Source organism: Leptopilina boulardi, unplaced genomic scaffold (genome assembly GCF_019393585.1).
Source record: "Leptopilina boulardi isolate dan_hultmark-lab unplaced genomic scaffold, ZJU_Lbou_2.1 LbouV2_97, whole genome shotgun sequence".
Lineage (NCBI taxonomy): Eukaryota > Metazoa > Arthropoda > Insecta > Hymenoptera > Figitidae > Leptopilina > Leptopilina boulardi.
In genome coordinates, this window is record NW_026138046.1 from 885789 (window position 1) to 912154 (window position 26366).

The window sequence follows — 26366 nt, forward strand, 5'->3', positions numbered from 1 at the left end:
GACGAAGGGCGAGAAAAAGAAAAAGAAAAATTTTTTCGGGCGCCGAAAGAACTTTTGGGCGATCTCGATTCTAGACTCAAGAGTAAGAGAGAGAGAGAGAGAGAGAGAGAGAGAGAGAGAGAGAGAGAGAGAGAGAGAGAGAGAGAGAGCGCCTGCCAGATTCGCGGAGAGTTCATAATGCAGAAATTCTCCTCTTTGGCCACTAAAAGACAGAAGGGAACACGATTCAAGGAGAGCAAGTGAGAGAGAGAGAGAGAGAAGAGAGAGAAGAGAAGCGCATCAAACGTAGACATTCGTCACACGACATCAAACGCGTCTGCCGACCGTTGAAGACGAGGCTATGGTCCGACTTTAACGGTCGATCGGCCATGAAGAGACCACGATCAGCACACAACAATAAGAAAAAGAGAGAAAAATCAAAGTAAGGAAGGGGGGGGGGAAGGGGAGAGTTACAAAACGGTGAAAAATGCGAAAACTTTTTTTTTTTGAACCACCCTGCCCCCCCCCCACTCCCTTTATATTATTATTTTTTTTTTAAAATCTTAATCGATAAAAAAAATAATAAGATTAGAACAAAATTTTTCCCATTAAAAAATTAATACGATCAAAAACTATTTGAACCAAAAAATTGAAACAAAAAAAAAAATACAATAAAAATTATATGGATAAATTTTAGTCAAACAGAAAAAAAATTTAAAAAACCAATAATTCAACCAAAAAAAACAATCAAAAATAAAGTAAAAGTTTCTGATAATTTAAGTTTAAAAGAAAAAAAAAGATTTACCTGGATCAGCGAAACATTTCACTGTAAAAGTAAAAAGTTTACTTGTTTCAGTTAAATTTTTCGCTAATTCTAGTAAAATCTTTTTTTTCTGTATATATATATACCCCCAATCAAAAATTTACTGATGACGCAGTACTGACGCAATACTGACAAATACTGGCGCACTGCTGGCAGCCAATATTGGCGCCAGAGTTTGCGTAACTTTGGGATGATAACATTTTACCAGTATTGGCTACCAGAGTTGGCACCAGTATTGGTAATCACTACTGGTTCAGTACTGGCCGAGTACTGGCAGTTTTATTGCCAGTAATTTATTGTATATGAAAAGAAAGCTTTAACTGTAACAGAGAGATAAGTTTCACTCCAGGTAATACCAAATCTTTAAATGGAACCAAAACTTAAAATTGACCCCAACTTTAATGGAACCAAATCTTTAAATGGAACCAAAACTTTAGTAAAACCGAAACTTTAAATTAAATGCAAACTTTAATAGAATCAAAACATTAAATTGACCCAAACTTTAATGGAACCAAATCTTTAAATGGAACCAAAACTTTTATTTGAACCAAACTTTAATGGAACCAAAACTTTAAATCGACCAAAACTTTTATTTGACCCCAAATTTAATGGAACCAAACTATTTAATTATTTTATTATTCAATTTAATTTATTAATTATTTTATCAAATATAAATAAATTAACATTGAATTGAATTTAATTATACATAAAACAAAATTAGTTTACAAATTAACTCATCACAAATATAATATAATTTAATAAATAATGAATATACTAAATTCCTGAAATTAGGTAATAATTATTAAAAAAAATTATCTAAATTATTTTTAAATTAACATTAAATTTTTGTTTATAATTCACTTATGGAAAAAAACTGAAGAATAACATATCCAGAAACAAATTGCAATAATTTTAGTGACCATTGAAATTTATAAGTTTGTAGGTTTAACTATTTTTTATAATTTCTATTAAGAAAGGTTAATTATGTATTTTATATTATTGATAATATAACATTTCTGCAATTTTACTTGCGATTGTATTTAATTTTTGTAAATTAAATTTATATTATAAATTTTTATTTTTAAAAAATATTAATTTTTTATAAACAAAATTTATTTATTTTTAGTTTGATCGTTTAAAATTTCTTTTTTTTGGTTTATTGCATATGACCTGAACTTTAAGTTACTTTCAAGTTTAAGTTATTCTTAAGTTTAAGTTAATTTCAAGTTTAGGATGGCCTGAACTTTAAGTTACTTTCAAGTTTAAGTTATTTTTAAGTTTAAGTCACTTCCAGTCAATTTACTTTCAAGTTTAGAATGACCTGAACTTTAAGATACTTTCAAGTTTAAGTTATTTTTAAGTTTAGGTTACTTTGAACTTTAAGATTACTCGAACTTTAAGTAACTTCCAAGTTTTAGTTACTTCCAAGCTTAAGTTACTGTTAAGTTTAAGTTACTTTCAAGTTTAGGCTGACCCGAACTTTAAGATACTGTCAAGTTTAAGTTACTTCTAAGTTCAATATACTTCCAAGTTTAAGTTACTTTCAAGTTTAGGATGACCTGAACTTTAAGATACTTCCAAGTTTAAGTCATTTTTAAGTTTAAGTTACTTTCAAGTTTAGGATGACCTGAACTTTAAGTTACTTCCAAGTTTAAGTTAGTATTAAGTTTTAGTTACCAGTACGGATACAATGAAAAAACCAGTACTGGTTCAGTACAGATTGCCCAGCGTCGGCAGCCAATACTGAACCAGTACTGCGCCAGTAGTCAACTATGATATAATACTGAATTTTTTGATTGGGATATAAATATTGTATTTTCCTTTTATGTGTTCGAATTTTAAGAGAATCTTTTTTTTACTTTTTCGTTTGATATGATAACGATTATTGAAACTGTTTCTTTTTTTTGTCATTCTCGCGTCTCTCTCTCTCTCTCTCTCACACTCTTTTTCGATAAAGTTCCATTCGCGATCTTAGAACTTGCCCGGCATGTCTCGATTTTAACGAGAGACGCAAAAGAAATTCATCGCGAAGGCAGGACTCTCTTGGACGTCGTTGGTTATAGCTCGCCGGAATAATTTCAACATTCCGACACATTCCTTGGTTTACAGTCGACTACTACTGCGCGCAGCTTTATGAAACCGACAAAACCAGTGCGAGTGTATATAGTATATATATATATATATATATATATATATATATATATATATATATATAATAGGCAATCCCTTATGCGCGACGCCGTTATTTTTTAAGTTTGCAAAAAAAAAAAAAAAAAAAAAAATTTAACAATTTGTCCTAAAAGTTCAGTTGTGTAAAAATTTAACTATGGTTCTGGTTAAAAAAAAAATTGTAAAAATTTTCTCCTTAGTTTTGGTTATCGTAAACATTATGAATTAATTTCTATAACTGTATAACGAAATTGCATTGATTAATCATATAACTTGAAATTAGCCCTAAATTTTTAATGGAACCAAAACATAAAACTACATACACAAAAATAATAAGGTTTTTAAAATAAGCTGCAACGCTTATTATATTAATTCAATTTTGCTTATTTTAATATCAAAATAGATTATAAAATAAGCAAAATTGTATTAAAATAATAAGCGTTGCAGCTTATTTTAATGCCTTGTTAATTTTCTGTGTAACCTAAACTTTTAATGGAACCAAAACTTGAAATTGACCTAAACTTTAATATCGAATTGAAAATTAAAAATTCTTTTTTCAAAATTTTAATGGAATCAAAATTTGAAATTAACCCAAAATTTAATTAAGCCAACCAAAAACATAAAGTATTGTTTATCAGGTCATTTTGAAATTTTTTGTTTCATTAAAATTTATAGGAAAAATTTTAAATTTTCTAATTCCATTAAAATTGACATAAAATTTTAATTGAAACAAAACTTGAAATCAACCTAAACTTTAATTCAACAAAACTTGAAATTGACCTAAACTTTAAGGCAACCGCAAAACTTAAAATTCATCTAAACTTTAATATAAATGTAAAATTCTTTCTTTCCTTAAGTGCTTTTACGATTTTCTTTCTTTCTTTTTTTTTTTTTTTTGCTTTTTTTTTTTATTATTTTTTTTTTTTTGTTTTCTTTTTTATTAAATTATCAACATTAATTTTGTAAAGCAATTTTTTTTTTTTGGCAAATTTAAACTCGTAATTCTTGAATGCCTACCAATTAAGTCACGTAATCTAAAGACATTAAGCCCTGGTCCACAAAGTCTACTCTTATCCTGCTATTTTCCTTTACGCCGCGTTATCTTGGTCAATTTCTCGACGTTACTTATCCATTGTCTTGGGTTCTTAGAGATGCCAGGAAAGTGCGAATCTTAAATCTAAATTGCCACGGTTTGTCAGCGTCTCCTCCAGAACTGTTTATATATATATATATATATATATATATATATATTTAGATTTGAATTTAGATTTGAACATCAACAATTGCAAACAATAACGATAATTATTCTTATTGTCAACAATTATTATTAATAATCGAAGAAATTTCTTAAATGACAACGAGAAAAAAATAATAATAATAATAATAATAATAATAATAATAATAATAATAATTATAATGATGAAAAATAATAATGAAAAATAATAATAATAATAATAATAAAAAAAATAATAATAATAATAATAATAAAGCAAAACGTTAAACTGATCAAAAATTTAGGACAACCCAAACTTTATGACAACCACAAACTTTAATTCATATCCTAAAATTTATGGTATAACCAAAACTTCAATTTCACCTAAAGTTTACAAAAACCTAAAAACTTTGTAACAAACAAAACTAAAAATTGACCAAAACTTTATGGCAACCAAAACTTGAATTTATCTTAAAGTTTATGAGAAAACAAAATTCAAACTTGACTAAAAATTTATAGAAAATCAAAAACTTAAAATTGACCCACAAATATACTATTTAGAACCAAAATTTAAAATTTCCCAAAAACTTTACAATAAATAATAACTTAAAAATAACCTAAACTTTAAGGCAATCAAAATTTTAATGTTAAAAAAAAAAAAAAATTTTTAATTATCTTTAACTTTAATAGAACTAAAACTGCAATTTTGACTTGAATGTTAATAGAATCAAAAGTTGAAAATGACGTAAACTTTAAATACAAACTATATAAATCTGAGATTCGCCTCAAACCTTAAATGGAACCAAAACTTGCCAGTGACACAAAAATTATATAGAAAAATTAAAACTTAAAATTCATCTATACACTTTAATAAAACAAAAATTGGCCTAAAATTTGAGGACATCAAAACTTATAATTCATATTTAAACTTTACGAAAATTGTAATACGAAATTGGTTTTAATTTTAATAAACCAATAATTTGTAAATTTTTATTCAAACTTTAATGAAACCAAAACTTAAAATTGATATAAACTTTAATAGAATCAAAACTTTAAAGAGACCTAAACTTTATTAGAACATGAATTTGAAATTGACGTAAACTTTATGGCAACTAGAATTTGAATGTGATTTAAACTTTAATAGGGAACCAAAACTTTAAATTGACACAAATTTTAATAGAATCAAAACTTGAAAATGACCTAAAGTTTAGGGCAACCAAAACTTGAATTTGTCCTTAATTTTATGCCATCCAAAAACTTTAATGAAACCAAAACTTGTAATTAACAAAAACTTTAAGGTAACAAAAAATTTGAAAATGTCTTAAACTTTAATGGAACCAAAACTTAAAATTGTCTGAAACTTTAATTGAACCAAAACTTGAAATTGGTCTTAACTTAAAATGGAACAAAAATTTGAAATTGACCAAACTTTAATGAAATCTAAACTTAAAATTGTATGTAACTTTAATGGAACCAAAACTTAAAATTGGTCAAAACTTAAAATGGAACCAAAACTTGAAATTGGTCGAAACTTAAAATGGAACCAAAACTTGAAATTGGCCGAAACTTAAAATGGAACAAAAATTTGAAATTGACCCAAACTTTAATGAAACCTAAACTTAAAATTGTATGTAACTTTAATGGAACCATAACTTGAAATTGGTCTTAACTTAAAATGGAACCAAAACTTGAAATTGGACAAAACTAAAAATGGAACAAAAATTTGAAATTGATCCAAACCTTAATGGAGCCAAAACTTTAAATTGACCCAAACTTTAATGGAAACAAAATTTCAAATTGATCCAAACTTTAATGGAACCAAAACTTTAAATTGATCCAAACTTTAATGAAACCAAAACTTTAAATTGATCTAAACTTTAATGGAACCAAAACTTGAAAAAGACCCAAACTTTAATGAAACCTAAACTTAAAATTGTCAGGAATTTTAATGGGACTATAACCGGAAATTGTCTGAAACTAATTGAACCAAAACTTGAAATTGGTCGAAACTTAAAATGAAACCAAAACTTAAAATTGGCCGAAACTTAAAATGGAACAAAAATTTGAAATTGACCAAACTTTAATGAAATCTAAACTTAAAATTGTATGTAACTTTAATGGAACCAAAACTTAAAATTGACCCAAACTTCAATGAAAACTAAACTTTAAATTGTATGTAACTTTAATGAAACTAAAACTTGAAATTGACCAAAACTTTAATGAAACCTAAACTTGAAGTTGTCTTAAACTTTAATGGAACCAAAACTGGAAATTGTCTGATACTTTAATTGAACCAAAACTTGAAATTGGTCGAAACTTAAAATGGAACAAAAACTTGAAATTGACCCAAACTTTAATGAAACTTAAACTTAAATTTGTCAGGTATTTTAATTGAACCAAAACTTGAAATTGACCTAAACTTTTGAGCAACAAAAATTTGAAATTGAATCATACTTTAATGAACCCTAAACTTAAAATTGTCAGGAAGTTTAATTGAACCAAAACTTGAAATTGACCTAAACACATCAACTTAATTTTTGTAATTGTAATTTAATTATCAAAAAAAAAAAAATAGTATTTAAAGTATTTGCAACTAAAAAAGTTAAAACTAAAAACAGAAAATAAATTGTTTCTAAGAAAAAAGGAAAAACCACATTCTCTATATTGCTTTGGGTGAAAATGTGTAGAAGTCGTTGAAACTAGCAAAAAGGCGATAAGTTTGAATTATCTGAATACTTGTGTATAAGATAGTTGCGACTATATATATATATACACATTGACAATATACCGATAGATCACAAAATGTCTCTATGATTTCTTTTCAATTGGAATGTGACTGAAAGGGATTCCATGAGATCGTGGCGAATAAAATCTTTATAGCTTGACTTTGTTTTATATATATATATATATATATATATATATATATATATATATATATATATATAGTAACTGACCTTGACTTGCTTGGATCACGCCTTTTCTTTTTGCGAATCGATTAGCAGATCCGATTTTTTTGTTCACACAAGTCGACAATTACTCAACACGACGGGAAGAGATACCGTTGTCTTCGCGGTTTTACGTAACGAAACATTGTGCCGGGGCCGCGTGTAATTACTCCCGGAATTGAAGGTGATGCCGTGAAAAAATAAAAAAAAAAAAAACAAAGTTATAATTCCCCTCTTTATTTTTGTTTTTTTTCCTTTTTTGGTATAATAAAAAATTTTTTGAAAAAGAAAAAAAATGTTTAAGAGAAATTCAGAAATATTTTTTATGTAATGATAAATTTTTGAAAATAATTATAGTTAGAAAAATAATTGGAATAATAATGATAAACCAAAAACTAATGGTAAACGAATGTTAAACAAATAATAAACAAATAGAAAGTAAATGACAACCAATGTTAAACAAAAAATGAACCCATAGAAAGTAAATGATAAATCCAAAAAAAATGGTAAACCAATAATACATCAATAAAAAGTAAATGATAAACGAATTTTAAACCAATAATAAACCAATAATATGCCAATAGAAAGTAAAAGATAAACCAATGTTAAATTAAAAACCAACGGTAAACCAGAAACCAATGGTAAACCAAAAATCAATGATAAACCAATGTTAAACCAATAATAAACCAATAGGAAGTAAATGATAAACGAATGTTAAATCAATAATATGTCAATAGAAATGAATGATAAACCAATGTTAGATCAAAAACCAATGGTAAACCAATATTAAACCAATAGAAAGTAAATGATAAGCGAATGTTAAACCAATAATATGCCAATAGAAAATAAATGATAAACCAATGATAAACCAAAAACCAATGGTAAACCAATATTAAACCAATAATAAACCAATAGAAAGTAAATGACAACCAATGTTAAATCAAAAATGAACTCATAGAAAGTAAAAGATAAACCAATGTTAAATCAATAATCAATTATAAACCAACTGAATGTAAATGATAAACCAATGTTAAACCAATAACGAACGAATAGAAAGTAAATGATAAACCAAAAATAATTAGTAAACGAATGGTAAACCAATGATAAATTAATATTAAACCAATAATATGCCAATGGAAAGTAAAAGATAAACCAATGATAAACCAATGTTAAATCAAAAACCAACAGTAAGCCAGAAACCAATGGTAAATCAAAAATCAATGATAAACCAATGTTAAACCAATAATGAACGAATAGAAAAAAAATGATAAACCAAAAACCAAAAATAAACTAATGTTAAATCAATGTTAAACCAATTATATATCAATAGAAAGTAAATGGTAAATTAATAATGAACTAATATTATATCAATAGAAAATAAGTATTAAACCAATAAAAAATTACTAATAATCAAATAGTAAATCAAAAATAAAACAATAAAAAATTATTAATAATAATAAACCAATAACCAATATTAAATAAGTAATAAACCAATATTGAACCAATAAAAATAATTGTTAATAAATTAGAAATAAACCAAAAATAAAGAAAAATTTTTTAAATATTTTTTTTCGAAAAAACTGAAAATTGTAAATTTTAACTCTATTAAAAAGATAAAAAAAAAAAATAATTATGATTACAAAAAGTAATAAATTTATTTCGCTGTTGCATAAAAGCGATAAATGTGCAATTATAACTGTTTTCATTCTTAATTAACGGAACTTTATTATTATTATTATTATTACTATTATTATTATTAATAATAATAATAATAATAATAATAATAATAATAATAATAGAAGTTTCTTAAAAGTCATATGTAAAATTTAAAATTAATTTAAAAAAAAAATAATCTAAAAATAGAAAATTAACATTATCTAATGTAATTTTTTTTCTTCTTACCTTTAAGGTGAGCAGAGTTTCAGGGAAGATGCCCAAAGAACTAAGTGTTTCCGAGTCATTTTGTAACTCGTGACCGTCTAACATTAAATGTTGATCAAATGGTCCTGCTCCAAAAATTGGCATCACCTTAAAAAAAAATAAATTTTTTTTTGAAACTATATTTTCTAATTTTGTTATATAGATTATTATAAAATAATTTTTTGGAAAATATTAAAAATTATTATTATTAAAAATAAATATTTCAAAATATTTAAAATTATTATTATTATTATTATTATTATTATTATTATTATTATTATTAAAACTAAATTTATAAAATAATTTTTAATTAATTAAAATATACGACAATAAATTTTAAAACTTAAAAATATAAACATTCAATAATAAGAAAAGAAAAATGAAATAAATTTTGATTGATTGCATTTAAAATAAATAAAAATCTCATTATTAATTCTGTCTCTTGTTGTTGTTGTCTCCGCGAAAACGAAAAGGAATTTCTCTTAAATCTGAAAAATTAATAATGTCCCGAAGTATATAGTCTTTGGCTTGCTTGATTTGATAAAAACTTGTTGGAGAGTTTATACTTGCACGTGTTCGTTCACAATGTAAATTGTCAGTCTGGCAATGTCCGCGCTTGCAATCCTAGAGATGTAAAAAGCTGTCAGTCTAACAAGTTTTTATATAAATATATATATATATATATATATATATATATATATATTTCAACTCGTCGAGATTTAGACGCGGTACATTGTTATTACAACGACATTGATCTCTCCACGCGTGTGACCTGGTAAAATTACCTGGTAAAATAACGTAAACTTTATGCAAACCTCAAGAGAAAAATAACCAATATTTGAACCAAAACCAAACAACCAAAATTTAAACAAAAAAAAAAATAAAATAAAAAACCAAATTAAAAATAAGCGAAATTTCGAAAAAAACCAAATTTTTTAATCAAAAAACCTAAAAACGAAATTTGGTATCAATCAAAAATTGAACCAATAGTATAAAGTATATAACCAAATTTGAAAGCGACTAGAAATTGGTTGCAACCGAAACTTGAACCAAAAACCAAAATTTAACCAAAAAAAATTAAAAAATCAATGAAAAATTAAACCAATAGTGTAAAGTATAACCAAATTTGGAAGCGACTAGAAATTGATAGCAACCGAAACTTGAACCAAAAACCAAAATTTAACCAAAAAAAATAAAAGAACTAAATTAAAAATAAGCGAAATTTAGAAAAAAAACCAAATTTTTTAATAAAAAAAAACCTAAAAACGAAATTTGGTTGCAATCAAAAATTGAACCAATAGTGTAAAGTATAACCAAATTTGAAAGGGACTAGAAATTGGTTGCAACCAAAACTTTAACCAAAAACGAAAAAAACCAAACTTTAACCCAAAAAAATCAATGAAAAATTGAACCAATAGTGTAAAGTATAACCAAATAAAAAAGCGACTAGAAATTGGTAGCAACCGAAACTTGAACCAAAAACCAAAATTTAACCAAAAAAAATAAAAGAACTAAATTAAAAATAAGCAAAATTTAGAAAAAAAACCTAATTTTTGAATAAAAAAAACCTAAAAACGAAATTTGGCTGAAATCAAAAATTGAGCAAATAGAGTAAAGTATAACCAAATTTAAAAGCGACTAGAAATTGGTAGCAAAACAAAATTTGAAAAAAATATTTAAACCTTAAGCAAACTTTAAAAAAATAATAATAACTAAAACTTGAAATAAATCCCAAAAAAATAAACAACCAAAACAAAAGCAAATTAAAAATAACCAAAATTTATAGAAAGAACCAAAGTTTGAGTCGAAACCAAAAAAAAAACCAAATTACGTAGCAACTACAACTTAAACCAAAACAAAACTAAAATTTGAAACTAAACTTTTTGAACTTGACAGTAATCAAAGTAAACCAACCATTTTAAAAAACGGAACCTCACGCAAATCTAAATAAAGAATAACGAATATTTGTTTTAGAAAAAAAAACCAAAATTTGATAACAACCAAAACTTGATAAAAATCATAACTTGATGCAAAACAAACAAAATAAAAATACAAATTAAAAATAACAAAAATTTAGAAAAAAAATCAATTTTTGAAACAATACCAAAAAAAAAGAAACCAATTAGCAAGCAAACCTTGAACAATAATAACCAAAACTTAAACCAAAGAAAACCAAAAAAAAAAAATAAATAAAACAAATCCTAATTAAAAATTACCAAAAAACTATCAATCAAAATTTGAACCAACAACAAAAATTGGTAGCAACCAAACAAATAATACAAAATCAAACATGGAAGTGATTAGAAATTGATAGCAACCAAAAATTAAAGATAACCTTAAACAAAAACCTTAAATTGAAGAATAACCAAAATTTGATATCAAAACTTGATCCAAAACAAAAATTTTGCAATTCCATTATCAAAAAATGAATTTGGAAAATTTCAAAAAAAAAAAAAAAATTTCAAAATATTAATACACAAAACTTTAAATACATCCGGAAATGAGAAAAAAAAATCACGACCTTCGTATATATTTATGAATAGAGAAATTTTTTTTTTCTTTTTTTATTATTATTATTCTTGAAGAAAAGCATAGAATGGGGCACAGTCATAATATTTAGTACCGACTATTAAAATCGAACGATCCTTGGTCAAGACTTGTATGTGTATGGCCTTTAAGAAAAATATAACGAAAACCGTTATATCGAGAGAGGTGTTCATTATCGATGACTACTTGGAAAATGTTTCTTTTCTTCTTAAGAGCGGAACGAAACATCCGAGCCGTTATTAAAGTAGCATGAGTTATTACGCGCGAAACGTTTGCTCAACTATCATGTTTAGCCAATTTTTTTTTTTCTGTCCCCCTAACCCACCTCCCCCCCCCCTCCCTCTCTCTCTCTCTCTGTCTTTTTTTCCCTAGTGTTCACAAATCGATTGCAGTTTCGAAGACTGATTAAAAAAAAAAAAAAAAAAAAAAAAAGAAACAAAAAGGAAAAAAAATTTGTATAAATATAATATAAAATACGTGAAATTTCATGGTCGATTGGTAACAGTTGTTCTCGTATATTCTATGTCATATCAAATAGAAAACAGGGACAAAGACAACCTGAGTATTTAGTTATTTGCGCCTATTATTATTATTATTATTATTATTATTATTATTATTATTTGTCCTCACCTCGATGTTCTATAATAATAATAATATTAACTTGACGCAAAATTACTCAATACTAGAAACGATTGTAAATATTATTGCTTTCTACGACATTCCGCACTCGATTTGCCTTTTGCGCGCACGTAATCGCTATTTTTCGAACGCGGGAATTATTATTATATACCGCGTTATAATATATACTTTAAGGTGAAGAAAAAAAAAAAAAAAAAAAAATAGAGAAACAGAAATAATATCTCGAAAGTTTGAGTGCGCGCGCGAATTTTATTTCTTCCTCTCTGCGTGTATATATATATACGAAATATTGAGAAATCAGAACGGAAATTTACTATATTAAATAATAATTATATTGAAAATTTATTGTAGTTTACGATATGAATATTGAGAAATTGTTTTTTTTTTTTTTTTTTTTTTTCTTTTCTTTGATTTTAATATTTTTAGAAAAATTTAAATTTTAAAACATAAACTTTATAACAAAAACAAAACTGAAATTTTTCACTTAAAATTTTAAGTATTTAACCATAAAAGTACAAGTAACTGAAATTTTTCACTTAAAATTTTAAGTATTTAACCATTAAAGTACAAGTAACTGAAATTTGAATTTTTCTTAAAAGTTTATTGCAAGCAAAAAATGAAATTTAACTTTTAAAAGTATAACTATAATACTTGAATTTTTATCTATTTATATAGTAACAAAAACTGTTAAATTCGATCAAAAACTTCTGAAGCAACCAAAACAAAAAAAAAAATGAATTTAATCTAAAACTTAAAAACAACCAAATTTTTAAATTGAACTCTCAAAGTTTTAATAAAAATTAAAACTTAAAAGCCCTACTAAAATTTGAACAAAAACCAAATAAACAACCAAAAAGAAAAGCAAAAAAAAAAAAAAATGATAGAACCAAATTAAAACCTAAAAACGAAACTTTGCGGCAACCAAAAATTTAACCAATAGTTTAAAGAAACCAAATTTGAAAGCGACTAAGAATTTGGTAGCAACTGAAACTTTAAACCAAAATATAACAAAAAAAAAAATAAAAGAACCAAATTAAAAACAAAAAATTCAGAAAAAAAACCAAATTTGCAATTAAAACCTAAAAACCAAAACTTGGTAGCAATCAAAACTGGAACCAATACTTAAACAAAACTTGGAAGTGACTACAAAGTAAAATAAACAAAAATTTGAAACTAACGTAAACATTAAGCAAATCTAAATAAACAATAACCAAAATTTGCTAACAACTGAAACTGAAATTAAAACCAAACCAAAAAATTTAAAAAAAAAACTAATTAAAATTAACGTAAATTTAGCAAAAAACAAAAAAAATTAAATTAACCTAAAATTAAAAGAAACCAACTTTAAAATTGAACCTAAAATATTTATTGAAACCAAAACTAAAAGATATACTGTTTATTAGCAGAAAAAAAATATTAAAACAAAAACCTAAATTTATATAAACCAAAAAAAAAAATTACAACATAAACCTAAACTTTCTATAAACCAAAAAAAAAAAAACCGTAAACCTTCAGTAAATCTAATTGAACAATAACTAAAATTTGCTAACATCTAAACTAAACCAAAAAAATTAAAATTAACGAAAAATTTAAATTAACCTAAACAAAAAAGCAACCAAAATTTAAAATTGAATCTAAAATATTAATGAAACCAAAACTTAAAATACCTACTGTTTATTTACAAAAAAAAAAAAAAAATTAGAACAAAAACCTAAATTTTCTCTAAACAAAAAGTAAAAATAACCAAATAACCAAAAATTGACTTAAACTTTAAAGAAACAAAACTTGAAAGTCAGTAGAAATTATTTAACAAAAACTTGAATTCGTCATATACATTTAAAAAAAAAACCAAACCAATTTCATCTAAGACTAACATTAAAAAAAAAAAAAAAATTCAATAATTAATTTTTCTCTTATATTTTACTATTTTTTGTCTTTTGAGGTTTTCTAAAAATACCTTTTCTTTTTTTTTAAATTAATTTTTTCAAAAAAAAAATTTTGTTTTTCAAAACTTAATTATTTTCTTATTTTACTATTTTTTTTTTGTGTCTTTTGAGGTTTTCCAAAAATCCTTTTTCTTCTCTGAAAATAACAAAAAAAACAAACATTCTGAAAAAAATAATAAAAAAATTAGTATATATTCTTTGAAAAAATTCTTCCAAATCGCAAACATTAATTCTTTTTGCAAGGAAATAATAAAAAAAAAATCCCCTCATTGCATAGCAAAAAAAAGTAATTTTGAAAATAAACTTTTTTTAAAAAAAAAAAAAAAAAAAAAAATGCCAAATCGGCAAAGGTAAAATAAATAGATTATATTTTTCGAAAGTGATAATCGAACAAGGTTATATTTTGTTGTTTGGCTCTTTCTCTCTCTCTCTCTCTCTCTTGAGGTAGCACTTGCGCGCCTCGAAGCGTTCCTTGCTCGTAAAACGAAACTGAATGCGTTTACACCAATACAACTTTAGGTCACACTTAAGCAACACCGACATGCTTCCACAAATTAAGCAATTACCAGACGCAAGCTCACGGCTCAAGCATCGCCAGGAGAATTCAAGAAGAAGAAGAAGAGTCTCTCGCTTTTGTCGTGCCTCTCTCTCTCTCTCTCTCTCTCTCTCTTTTTTTCAAATTTTTTTTAACCATTCTTTTCCCCTTGCCGATAATCCGCGAAAACTGGAGCTCCCCCAACCATCGTCACTATATACTTTTAAGGGCCACATTATCGGTATCCGACCTCAACTTGAGGAGCCAGCACCTGACTTTGTTCAATGTACCAAGTTTTGCGGGGCTATATAGCTGCTTGACGCTCTCTATATATATATACCTTTATAATGCGGCCACTTTGTAATCAGCCTCTTTTATGTAAATTGAGATGCACTTCTTCAGGTGCTTTCATCATTTTGCTTGTGTAAATGGCTCAAGAAAAGAACAATTACTTGAGAAATAGAAAGAGAGAAAATGTTTAAATATATATATTCTTTCGATTCTCGATCTGTGTGATCTTTGCTCGTGCGAAACCCATCATTAAATTATTGTTTCTTTCGAAGCTAGCGCGCTGACGCTTTTTGACCGGTCGGAAGTCGTTTGTCATTTTTAGAAAACCACTTTGTTACGGATCTCTGCTTTTTACGAGAGGGAGAGAGAGAGAGAGAGGGAGAGAGAGAGAGATTGCAAAAAAAAGAGAAACATATTTAGAAATACTTAGAAAAAGTTCCGGCCAAGTGTTAAAAATTTCGAAAACTTTTTTTCAAAAAAAGAAATTTTAGTTGTAATTTTATTTTGTTTTCTATTTTAATTTGTATACACTGAAAAAAATGTTGCCGAGAAATTCAACTACCATTGGATAGTTGACTATAGAAAGTAGTGAAAATAACTACTTTTTTAGTTAAATCTAAACATGTTCATGTATATATATAGTTAATTGTAACTATTTTTAAGAAGTTAATAAGTATAATAGTTGATTTTACGTAAATATGTATAGTTAAAGTATACAACTACCCAATCAAAAATTTACTAATGGCACAGTACTGGCGCAGTACTGACAAATACTGGCGCAGTACTGGCAGCCAGTATTGGCGTAAAACTTTGGGATGATAACACTTTACTAGTATTGGCTACCAGATTTGGCACCAGTATTAGTAACCACTACTAGTTCAGTACTGGTTCAGTACTGGCCGAGTACTGGCAATTTTGTAGTTTATTGTATATACGCGAAAAGAAAGCTTTAACTGTAACAGAGAGATAACACAAGGCGACAAAATTTTTTTGACTAAAATGTTACAGTCAATTTCTATAGGATTTTTGCCATAGAATCCGAATCTGATCTTGAAAATATTCAATTGGCTCTATAGTTTTCGAGCAACAAGAGTTTTAAAGTGCAAAAAAAAAAGGCGTTTTTGGCCTTTTTCGCATAGCTATGAAACAAAAACATGAGGGAATTAAATGTTCTATCACCAGGAAAAACAAAATGTTATTTTAACACAAGAATTGGTGTTAAAATAACACGCAACAAATTTTACCCTAAATCTGGATTAAATCTTATGGGTTTTAGCATTGGAGAAAATTACCCGCAACAAAAATAACACCAGCTTTTTTCTGTATACATATATAGGATGAAATGAAAGTTTAAACATTGCTTTTTATGATTCAATATCAAAAAATTTTATAGTAGATGATTTAAGGGTGATTCTCTTAAAAAGAACAAATTATTTGTGCACAATTTTGGACGAGGTTTTTGTTAAAAAATAATAACATTAATTTCAATTAATAAACATTCTCTCAGCCATACGATAAAATTCAACAAATTTTTATGGGATCACTAAAGAAAATTTCAAAAAAATTGCAAACAACTGAATTATTGAATGAAAACTAATGTTAAAACTCCATTTCGTAACTCCATTCCGTAACATCAGTTTTTATTCAATATTTCAGTTATTTTACCTTTTTTTAAAATTTTCTTTAGTGGTACGATTGAAAATTGTTATAAATCCTAACGTATGGCTGACAGAATTTTAAATAATTTCAATTAATTTTCATATTTTTTAACAAAATATATTAAAAGCGTAATTTGTCCTTTTTGAGAGAATCACCCTTAACCCTTTCGTGCCCATGGGACATATATGTCCCACCTACAAAAACCTCCAGAACTCTTAACAGATTAAATATTTTTTATTCAAACTTGGTGCATTTTTTTCAGGAAGGATAGAGCTTTCAAAAAACGGAACTCACATTTTGTTTAAAAATTTATATTGTTCAGAAAAAAATATAAATAATTATGAAAAATGACGAATTTTTAAAACATTTTAGATTCGCTTGAAACTGGTTACTCGGGGGTTTTTGGGGTCGCTGAATACGAATCCGGTGTTAGTTTTTGAAAATTCAAAATGGCGGATCCAATATGGCGGACGAAAAAATCAAAATTGTTCGGATTCGCTTGAAAATTGTCACTCGGGGGTTTTCGGGGTCGCTGATTACGAATCCGATATTAGTTTTTCAAAATTCAAAATGGCGGATCTAATATGGCGGACGAAAAAATCAAAATTGTTCGGATTCGCTTGAAAATTGTCACTCGGGGGTTTTCGGGGTCGCTGATTACGAATCCGATATTAGTTTCTCAAAATTCAAAATGTCGGATCCAATATGGCGGACAAAAAAAATCAAAATTGTTCGGATTCGCTTGAAAATAATCACTGGGGGGTTTTCGGGGTCGCTGATTACGAATTTGGTATTAGTTTTCAAAAATTGAGTCTTAAATCCAATGTTGCAGATCAATTTTTAATAATCGTTAACAATCGATTGAAACTAATTTAAATTAAACAAATTAAAATAAGTTAAAAGTATAACAGCAATAAAAGTTTATTTTTTTTATGTCTAACGGCCTTCCACACCACCCTTGAGGTTCTGCAAGAAGTGCGTTGGATTTTTTTTGTTAATAACTTTTAAAAATACGTCCATCACATTGCATCCGTCATTTTGAAAAACTCCACTTCACTTCACTTCACCTACAAGCTTTTTATACAATTAGCAAAATTTTACCACTATAGTATACATTTGCACGAAAAGCTTATGCAACGTAAGCTTGCAAAGCTTTGTACATTGTGCTGTACAGAATTGTATTGCACTTAAGGCTATGCGCAATTTATACTCTCCAAATCTGAATTAGTCATTTTTGACTAATTCACAGTCATTTTTGACTAATTCAAATAGGGCGGATTTGTTTACTGTGAATTAGTCAAAAGTTACTAATTCAATCTGTAACTAATCTACCACTAAATGAATTAGTAGTTTCAGTTTCTAGATAGGTATACATATATAGGTAGATAAAGTAGGTAATGTAGACGTATATATTTATTTTGAAAATAGACAAAAATTATTGCTTAAAAAATAGGAAACAATTATATTTTGTTTTCACAGAAAAAACTTGGACTCATTTTTGTTGCAACTCATTTTCTTTTGGGTATCGAAATGAGTATGGGACAAACTTCATGTTATTCAAAATGATATTGGCTGGAATTTTAGATTTCTAAGTTGGCATCATAAGCAGAGTAATTTTGTATTTCAATTATTGTTTCTAATATTTCAACAACACCAGAAAGATTATTTTGACCAGTACGAATATTTAGAAGTTTTTAAATAAAAATTATTTATTATTATTTACGTAGATAATAATTAATTTCAAAAGTTTTTAAATTTACCGCTATTATTTAAGTTGGCAGTACCGTTCCTGTTGTCAAAACACATGTTTTCATTTTTCTAACCTAAAAACATATTTCCTTTATTATTTTATTACGCGATTACAAGCAATTTTTAATCAAATATATTAAGTCTAGCGTGTTATTTACTTCTTTGTAATTATTATATTTCATGTTTTTGTGCAAAATTATTCGTTATTTCACAATATTTTTCCATTTTTCTTTTTCTCAAAATGAAACTTGCCTGTTTCATTTTGATACTTTTACCTTAGAACTCGAAATGAGACAACCAGTTTCATTTTTGTTGCGAATCAAATTGAGTATAGAATCTATACTCAATTTGAATTCAGGTTTTTTCTGTGTTTATATAGTTTAAATAACGTGAATCAATAAAAAAAAAAAAATCTATTTATTTCATTTTCGAAATTATTCTGCGATAATTACTGGTGGGAGATGTCACTTAGGATTTGAACCTATATATTACCTTGTCTTTTACCTTGGGAGCTGCGCCTTGACGCGCTCAACCAAAGGAGGTTATAAAAATTCGTTACAATATGTCTCTTATAAGCAAATTGATATAAACTCGTTATGTCAAATCGCTAATAAATAAGGTAAAGTCGATTTGTTTTCTATACAAATTTAATTATTATATAAATTTGTAATTAGAGTCATTATAAATGTGCCAATATTGATTTAAATTTGTTAATTAAATTAATTAACATTAACATAATAACAATAGTTTGGAATGTTTTTTGGCCATCTATACAAACATTTGAAGAACTGAGTTTGAACACATTCAATTTGATCAAAATATCAATATCATCATTATTAAGGGGACTTTCTGGTTTAGAATTTCAAAAAAATCGATATTTTTTTTTTTTTTTTTTTTTGCTTAAAAATGTTCTAGAGTATCATAGAATTACTGTCCCAAAACGTTTTTTAAAAAAAATATTTACAAAAACAAAAGTTATAACAATATTTGTGACGGTATGTATTTCAACAACAATCTACAGTTATCTTATTTACATATTTGCTGTTCCTCTTTTATTGATATTAGCTTGAAACATGTTACTCGAGGGTTTTTGGGGTCGCTGATTACCAATTTGATGTCAGTTTTTGAAAATACAAAATGGCGGATCCAATATGGCGGACAAAGATTAAGAAATTAATTAAATTTAGTTGAAAATCCGCCATTTTGAATTTTCAAAAACGGACATCAAATTCGTAATCAGCGACCCCAAAAACAGCGGGATACGAAGTTCTGTTGTAATAAAAAGTTGTTTGATATTCATGACTCAATGAATTATGTTATAAAAACTTTGAACGCGTTTTTCTCGAAAACTCATTTTTCAAACTGGTACAGAGCTTTTCTCGAAATCTACAGAACCGATTTTAAAATCCCACAAATTTTTCGATTCTTTATTTAAAAAACTGGTGCCTAAACCTCTAAAAACTCATATTTCTACCCCCTGTGTTTTTATATGGAGGTAAATTGACCCAAAAACACGGCGTTTTTGTGAGTTTTTGAGAAAAATGTACATAAAAAATAAAAAAAAACCTTTAAAAAAAATCGTTTTTGAGGTTTAGGCACAAGAATAAATCCTTATGAAGAGATTCCCGTTTGGAACTTGAATTTATGTATTACAGGTTGCCTGGAATCTAACGTACCAAAAAAAAAAAAGGTATCTTTTGGAAGACGCCACCTACAGCTATGAAATTGAACTAAATACACTCAAACATATTTTTTAAATTTTCTCTACGCAATGTGCTACAATGTCCAAAAATAGTTTTTACAATTTCTTTAATACTGTTCTTACAATAAAAGTTTTAAAACCTTCCTTTTTTGTCAATTCTAAACCAGAAAGTCCCCTTAATATTATATTACTAAATTAATTATATGTCAATTTTGATAAACATAACCTACAAAACCTAACTGTTATGTCTCCGACATAAAGAAAAATAAATATTTTTTTTATAATTACTTAATAGAAAATAATTACTTGTGCATTTGTTAAATTGATTTTTCTTTGGTTGGAACAGAAAAATGTTGTATAATAAATTAAAAAATTTTCAATTAAGCTATTTTTGCTTATTTTGATCTATGCACATATCATAATTAACAAATTAGAAGAAAATCTCTACAATTCATTTAGTCATTAAAAGTGACTATTTTTTTAGTAGAAAAAGCACTACTAATTAATTCAGTAATGAAAAGTGACTATTTTTTTTAGTAGAAAATAATGAAACAACTAATTCAATAGTAAAATATGGTGTTACTAATACAATTAGTAAAATTTTGACTAATTCACATTTAGAGAGTAGTTTTATCTCACAGAAAATTGTGCTCAATGTATACGTTTACAAAAAAAAAAAAAAATTTTTAAATTACAAGCTTGCAGTGGTAAACTTCTGAAAGTTTATTTCGCAAGCTTTTTGGTTATTTTAAGTAGCTCGATGTAATGATAAATTTTTGCTGTCTTTTTTATATGTATTTTATTGTCATATTTCCCACACACTGTGTGTCAAAAACCTGTTCTAAATTGTTTTAATTGTTCAAAACGAAGTTGTTTGATTTTTGATATTAAAAAGCAATGTTTAAGCTTTCATTTCATCCTCACAGAAAAAACCTGAATTCAAATTGAGTATAGATTCTATACTCAATTTGATTCGCAACAAAAATGAAACTGGTTGTCTCATTTCGAGTTCTAAGGTAAAAGTATCAAAATGAAACAGGCAAATTTCATTTTGAGAAAAAGAAAAATGGAAAAATATTGTGAAATAACGAATAATTTTGCACAAAAACATGAAATATAATAATTACAAAGAAGTAAATAACACGCTAGACTTAATATATTTGATTAAAAATTGCTTGTAATCGCGTAATAAAATAATAAAGGAAATATGTTTTTAGGTTAGAAAAATGAAAACATGTGTTTTGACAACAGGAACGGTACTGCCAACTTAAATAATAGCGGTAAATTTAAAAACTTATGAAATTAATTATTATCTACGTAAATAATAATAAATAATTTTTATTTAAAAACTTCTAAATATTCGTACTGGTCAAAATAATCTTTCTGGTGTTGTTGAAATATTAGAAACAATAATTGAAATACAAAATTACTCTGCTTATGATGCCAACTTAGAAATCTGAAATTCCAGCCAATATCATTTTGAATAACATGAAGTTTGTCCCATACTCATTTCGATACCCAAAAGAAAATGAGTTGCAACAAAAATGAATCCAAGTTTTTTCTGTGCTATGTATAGAACATTTAATTCCCTCACGTTTTTGTTTCACAGCTGTGCAAAAAAAGGCCAAAAACGCGTTTTTTTTTTGCACTTTAAAACTCTTGTTACTCGAAAACTAGAGCCAATTGGATATATATATTTATATAGGTTTAAGGTACAATCAAGTAGGTTTAATGTTTAGAGTCGAGGTAGAATCTCTACAATAGCGAAAACTTTCCCTATTTTAGTGAATACATATCGCTATTTCAGTGAAACTTATCGCTGTTCCAGGTAAAAAAAAAAAAAAAAAAAAAAAAAAAAAAAAAAAAAAAAAAAAAAAAAAAAAAAAAAAAAAAAAAAAATTTCTATGAAAAATTAGCAAAACGAAAATATATAGAAATAGAAATAGAGGAAGAGTAAATGGACAAAGATGAAAGAGGCAAAAAAGAGACACACGGAACAAGGATAAAAGAGAGAAATAAACAGAAAGAGAGAAAAGGGAAGGAGAGACAGTGAGAGAGAGAGAGAGAGAGAGACTGGAGCAACTCCCCATTGACGGTGCAGTGCCTTTCTCGCGGAGCGGATATATTAAAAAGGGTCGAGCCGCGGCTATAGTTGAGAGGAGAAGAAAAATCTCGCGAGGTCGAATAACCCTAAAGGATGGAGAATAATAATTTTAAAGTCGATGAGCAACAGAATGAGTAAAAGAGAGAGAGAGAGAGAGAGAGAGAGAGAGAGAGAGAGAGAGAGAAAAGGACTAAAAGTGGTGATGCAGAAGAGAAGTCGAGTTGTTCACTGAAGTAGAGTTTTTGAGGCCTGTTATTAGTGCGAGGTTTATGCTCTTTCGAATTTTTTGTGAGTGGCCCCGCGAGATGGTCCCGGCCTCGCAATATAAATACGCTTAATAGTTTAAGCACACTCCCGGGCTCGCATATATGCTAACCAGCCATAACTATCCTTTACGTTTACTACTTGGTTCAGTTTCTCTCTCTCTCTCTCTCTCTCTCTCTCTCTCTCTCTCTTCCTTTTCAACTTAATTTTCAGCCTCAAGTAGATTGCTTTATTCTTCGAGAAAACAATGCCCCGCAAGTGTACTCAGAATTCCACTTTGAAGAAAGGATTTCACACTCTCCATAGCTCTCAACGAAAGAATATTAAAAAGGAGGAGAAAAAAAACAAAAAATCATTAAAAAAAACAAAAAAAAAAGAAAAAAAAAACAAGAGGAAAAAACGAACAATATTGAAAATTCTCGTTTGTTAGTCTTCAATTTTCAGAAATAATTTCCAAATTGAGAATTTTTTTTATTTGCAACGCACAGCGAAAATAAAAATATATATTCTTGATTTAAGATAATTCCTCTTATTTTAATGACATATATTTTCCCTTTAAAATATTACTCAAAAAAAAAAAAAAAAAAAAAAAATTCTTCTTATTTAAAGAGGATTATTCTTTATATTTAAAAATTTCACTTTTATTTCATGAATGTATTAGTCTCTAATTAAAAAATTTCCTCTCATTTAAAAAAAGGATTATTCACAATTTTTTTTTTCTCTTTTTTTAAGAGGACTGTGTACTCTATTGAAAAATATTCCTCTTACAATAAGAGGAAAGTAATCTCAGATTGAGAGTATTATTTCGATTAAGAATATTTAAGAATACTCCTCTCGTTATAAATTATTCACTATTTAAAAATTATGTCTCTTGTTTAAAAGAGGATTTGACTAAATTGAAAAATATTCCTCTTACAATAAGAGAAAAATACTCTCAGATTAAGAGTATTATTCCAATTAAGAATATTTAAAAACACTCCTCTCGTTATAAGTGGATTATTCACTATTTAAAAATTATGTCTCTTATTTTAAGAGGATTATTCTATATTAAAAATTTCTCCTCTTGTATTAAGAGGATTTGTTCTATAGTTTAAAAAAATTCCTCTTAAAAATATAAGAGAAAAATACTTTCCAATTAAGAGTAATATTCCGATTAATAATATTTAAGAATATTTCCTCTTGTTTTAAGAGAATTATTAAAAAAAAAAAAAAATTCCTCTTGTTTTAAGAGGATTATTCTATATTTAAAAATTATATCTCTTATTTCAAAGAGAATTTGACAAAATTGAAAAATATTTTCCTCTTACAATAAGAGGAAAATAATCTCCAATTAAGAGTATTATTTCGATTAAGAATATTTAATAATATACTCCTCTCGATTTTAAGAGGAATATTTTCTCTATTTAAAAAACTCTTCTTTTAAGAAAATTATTTTATATTAAAAATTTCTCCTTTTGTATTAAGATTATACTATAGTTTAAAATAATCCTCTTGAAAATATAAGAAAAAAATACTATCCGATTAAGAGTAATATTACGATTAATAATATTTAAGAATATTTTTTCTCTTGTTTTAAGAGAATTATTGTTTATTTAAAAATTGACCCCTTATTTTAAGAAAATATCCTCTTAAAACAAGAGGAAAAAAATTTTTTTTAAATAAAGAATTTATTTAAAAAAATTTTTTTCCTCTTGTTTTAAGAGGATTATTCTATATTTTAAAAATTTCCCCTTGCTTTAAGAGTATTATTATTATTATTATTATACTTAAGAATATTCCTCTTTAAAAATAATATTAAAATACTCTAGTCCCTGATTAAGAGTAATATATTCCTCAATTCAAGAGGAATTTTCGCAAATGTAAATTTTCCTCTATTTTCAAGAATATTTTTTTTTCGGTGGCAAAAAAATGATACATTATTATTATAATGGAGAAAAAAAATTTTTTATCTCTGAAACAGTGATATGTTTCTCTAGAATAGCAAAAACTATTTGCTGTTTTAGTAAAAATATATCGCTGTTTCAGTGAAACTTCTATATCTCTGTTCAAGATAAAGATTTTTTTTTTCCGTTCGCATGTAATATAAAAATATATTTTTAACAACAAAATTTGTAACATTTTTTTTTTTTTAATTTTCTACTCTTTACGTTTATAAAAAAAAGGATAAAAGTATCTAATTGAAAAAAAATAGTTTTATAATTAGAGGAAAAAAAAAGAAACAACACTCACCATAACTTTCAGTTCCTTTAGCGTAAGTTCCGAAGACACTTTAAACTCGTGTGAACCCTGAATATTTCGTCTCGTTCTCGTTGGTCGCTTCCTCGTTGAACACTATTTGGGAAATATTAAATAATTAAATATTTAATATATTAAATAAAATATAATAATATAATATTAAATATAATAATTAAATATTAAATAGAATAATTAAATATTAAATAGAATAATTTATATATAATAAAATATAATTAATATTAATATTAACCAAAAAAAAAATATATATATATATATTCTTGATTTAAGAGGATTTCTCTTCTTATTTTAATGAATATTTTCCTCTATAAAATATCATGCAAAAAAAAAAGGTTTCCTCTTATTTTAAGAGGATTATTTTCTATTTAAAAAATATTCCTCTAAATATAAGAGGAAAATACTCTATACGATTTGATAGTAAGAGTAATATAAAAAGGAAAATACTCTACAATTTGAGAATAATATTCTTGATTCAAGAGGATTTTTTCAATGAGGAATTTTCCTCTATATTTTCAAGAATATTTTGTTTTAGGTCAAGGTAGTATTAATATTACAAATATATATATATTATATTTTAATATTATCATGGAAAAAAAATATTTATCTGAAACAGCGATGTTTCTCTAGAATAGCAAAAAATTTCCCTATTTTAGTAAAACACTATCGCTGTTCGAATGAAACTTATCGTTGTTCTAGGTAAACAACTTTTTCATTGTATTAATTTTTAAATAATTAATTTTAACAAAATTTTAAATTAAAAAAATTACCAAAAATTTATAATAATAATAATAATAATAATAATAATAATAATAATAATAATAATAATAAAATAATAATAATGAAACTAAATTAATAAAAAATTAATACTAATAAATTAATAATTAATTAATATTAAATGAAAAATAAATCAAGTGAATGGAAAAAAATTTTTTTTTTGAAACCCCTAACGAAACAAGAATCTCGTTAAAGTAAAATGAATAAATACAATTATTATACACTTTGGAGGACAAATGAAGAACCACTATAATTTTAGTGTATAGTGACTCTTAAAATGTTTTAACTCTCTGTTTTTTTTTTTTTTTACTGTTTTTTTTTTTTTTTAATGAAAGGTTGTCGTGAATTTTTCATTAAAAAAAAGAACAAAAAAAAAAGAAATAAGTAAATAAAAAAAAAATAATGTAACGCCTTGTCTTTTCACGAATCAAAAATTTCAATTATTACCAAACACTAAAAGGACTTAAAGGACTTGGAGGTATTGCCAATTTCAAAATTATTAGCTTCTAAATCGTAAAACTGAATCATAAAACATCCACTATGGAATTACATAAAAGGAGAGCAAACTGCAATTTCCCAAACGACTCTTCCATTTATTTACTTTCAAAAAAAAAAAAAAAAAAAAAAAAATCACTTTTTTTCAGGAGGAATTTTTTAAAGAAGCTACGTTAAACAATTTACCCCCTTCTTTCTTTGTCGAATTTTTATATTTAATTTTTTTTTTATTTTCTTTATTAATTTAATTTTTAAAAAGTTATTTTTTTTATTTAAAAAAATTTTTGTTTTTTTATTAAAATTTCTTTTTTTTAATTTTTTTTTAATTAGAAGAAAAGTTTAAAAAAAATAACTCTTGA

General features: G+C 25.9%; 1 protein-coding gene across 2 annotated transcripts in view; it reads right to left on the reverse strand.

Annotated features, from left to right (window-relative positions):
• LOC127290940 (ubiquitin carboxyl-terminal hydrolase 48-like) overlaps positions 1 to 26366 on the reverse strand; it is a 152184-nt gene that overhangs the window by 53834 nt on the left and 71984 nt on the right. For both annotated transcript variants that reach the window (XM_051319782.1, XM_051319784.1), the window contains exons 15-16: positions 24715 to 24816; positions 9032 to 9157 (exon numbers count right to left, since the gene is read on the reverse strand). In XM_051319782.1, the coding sequence (XP_051175739.1) occupies positions 9032 to 9157; positions 24715 to 24816 (228 nt within the window). The remainder of the gene's footprint in view (positions 1 to 9031; positions 9158 to 24714; positions 24817 to 26366) is intronic.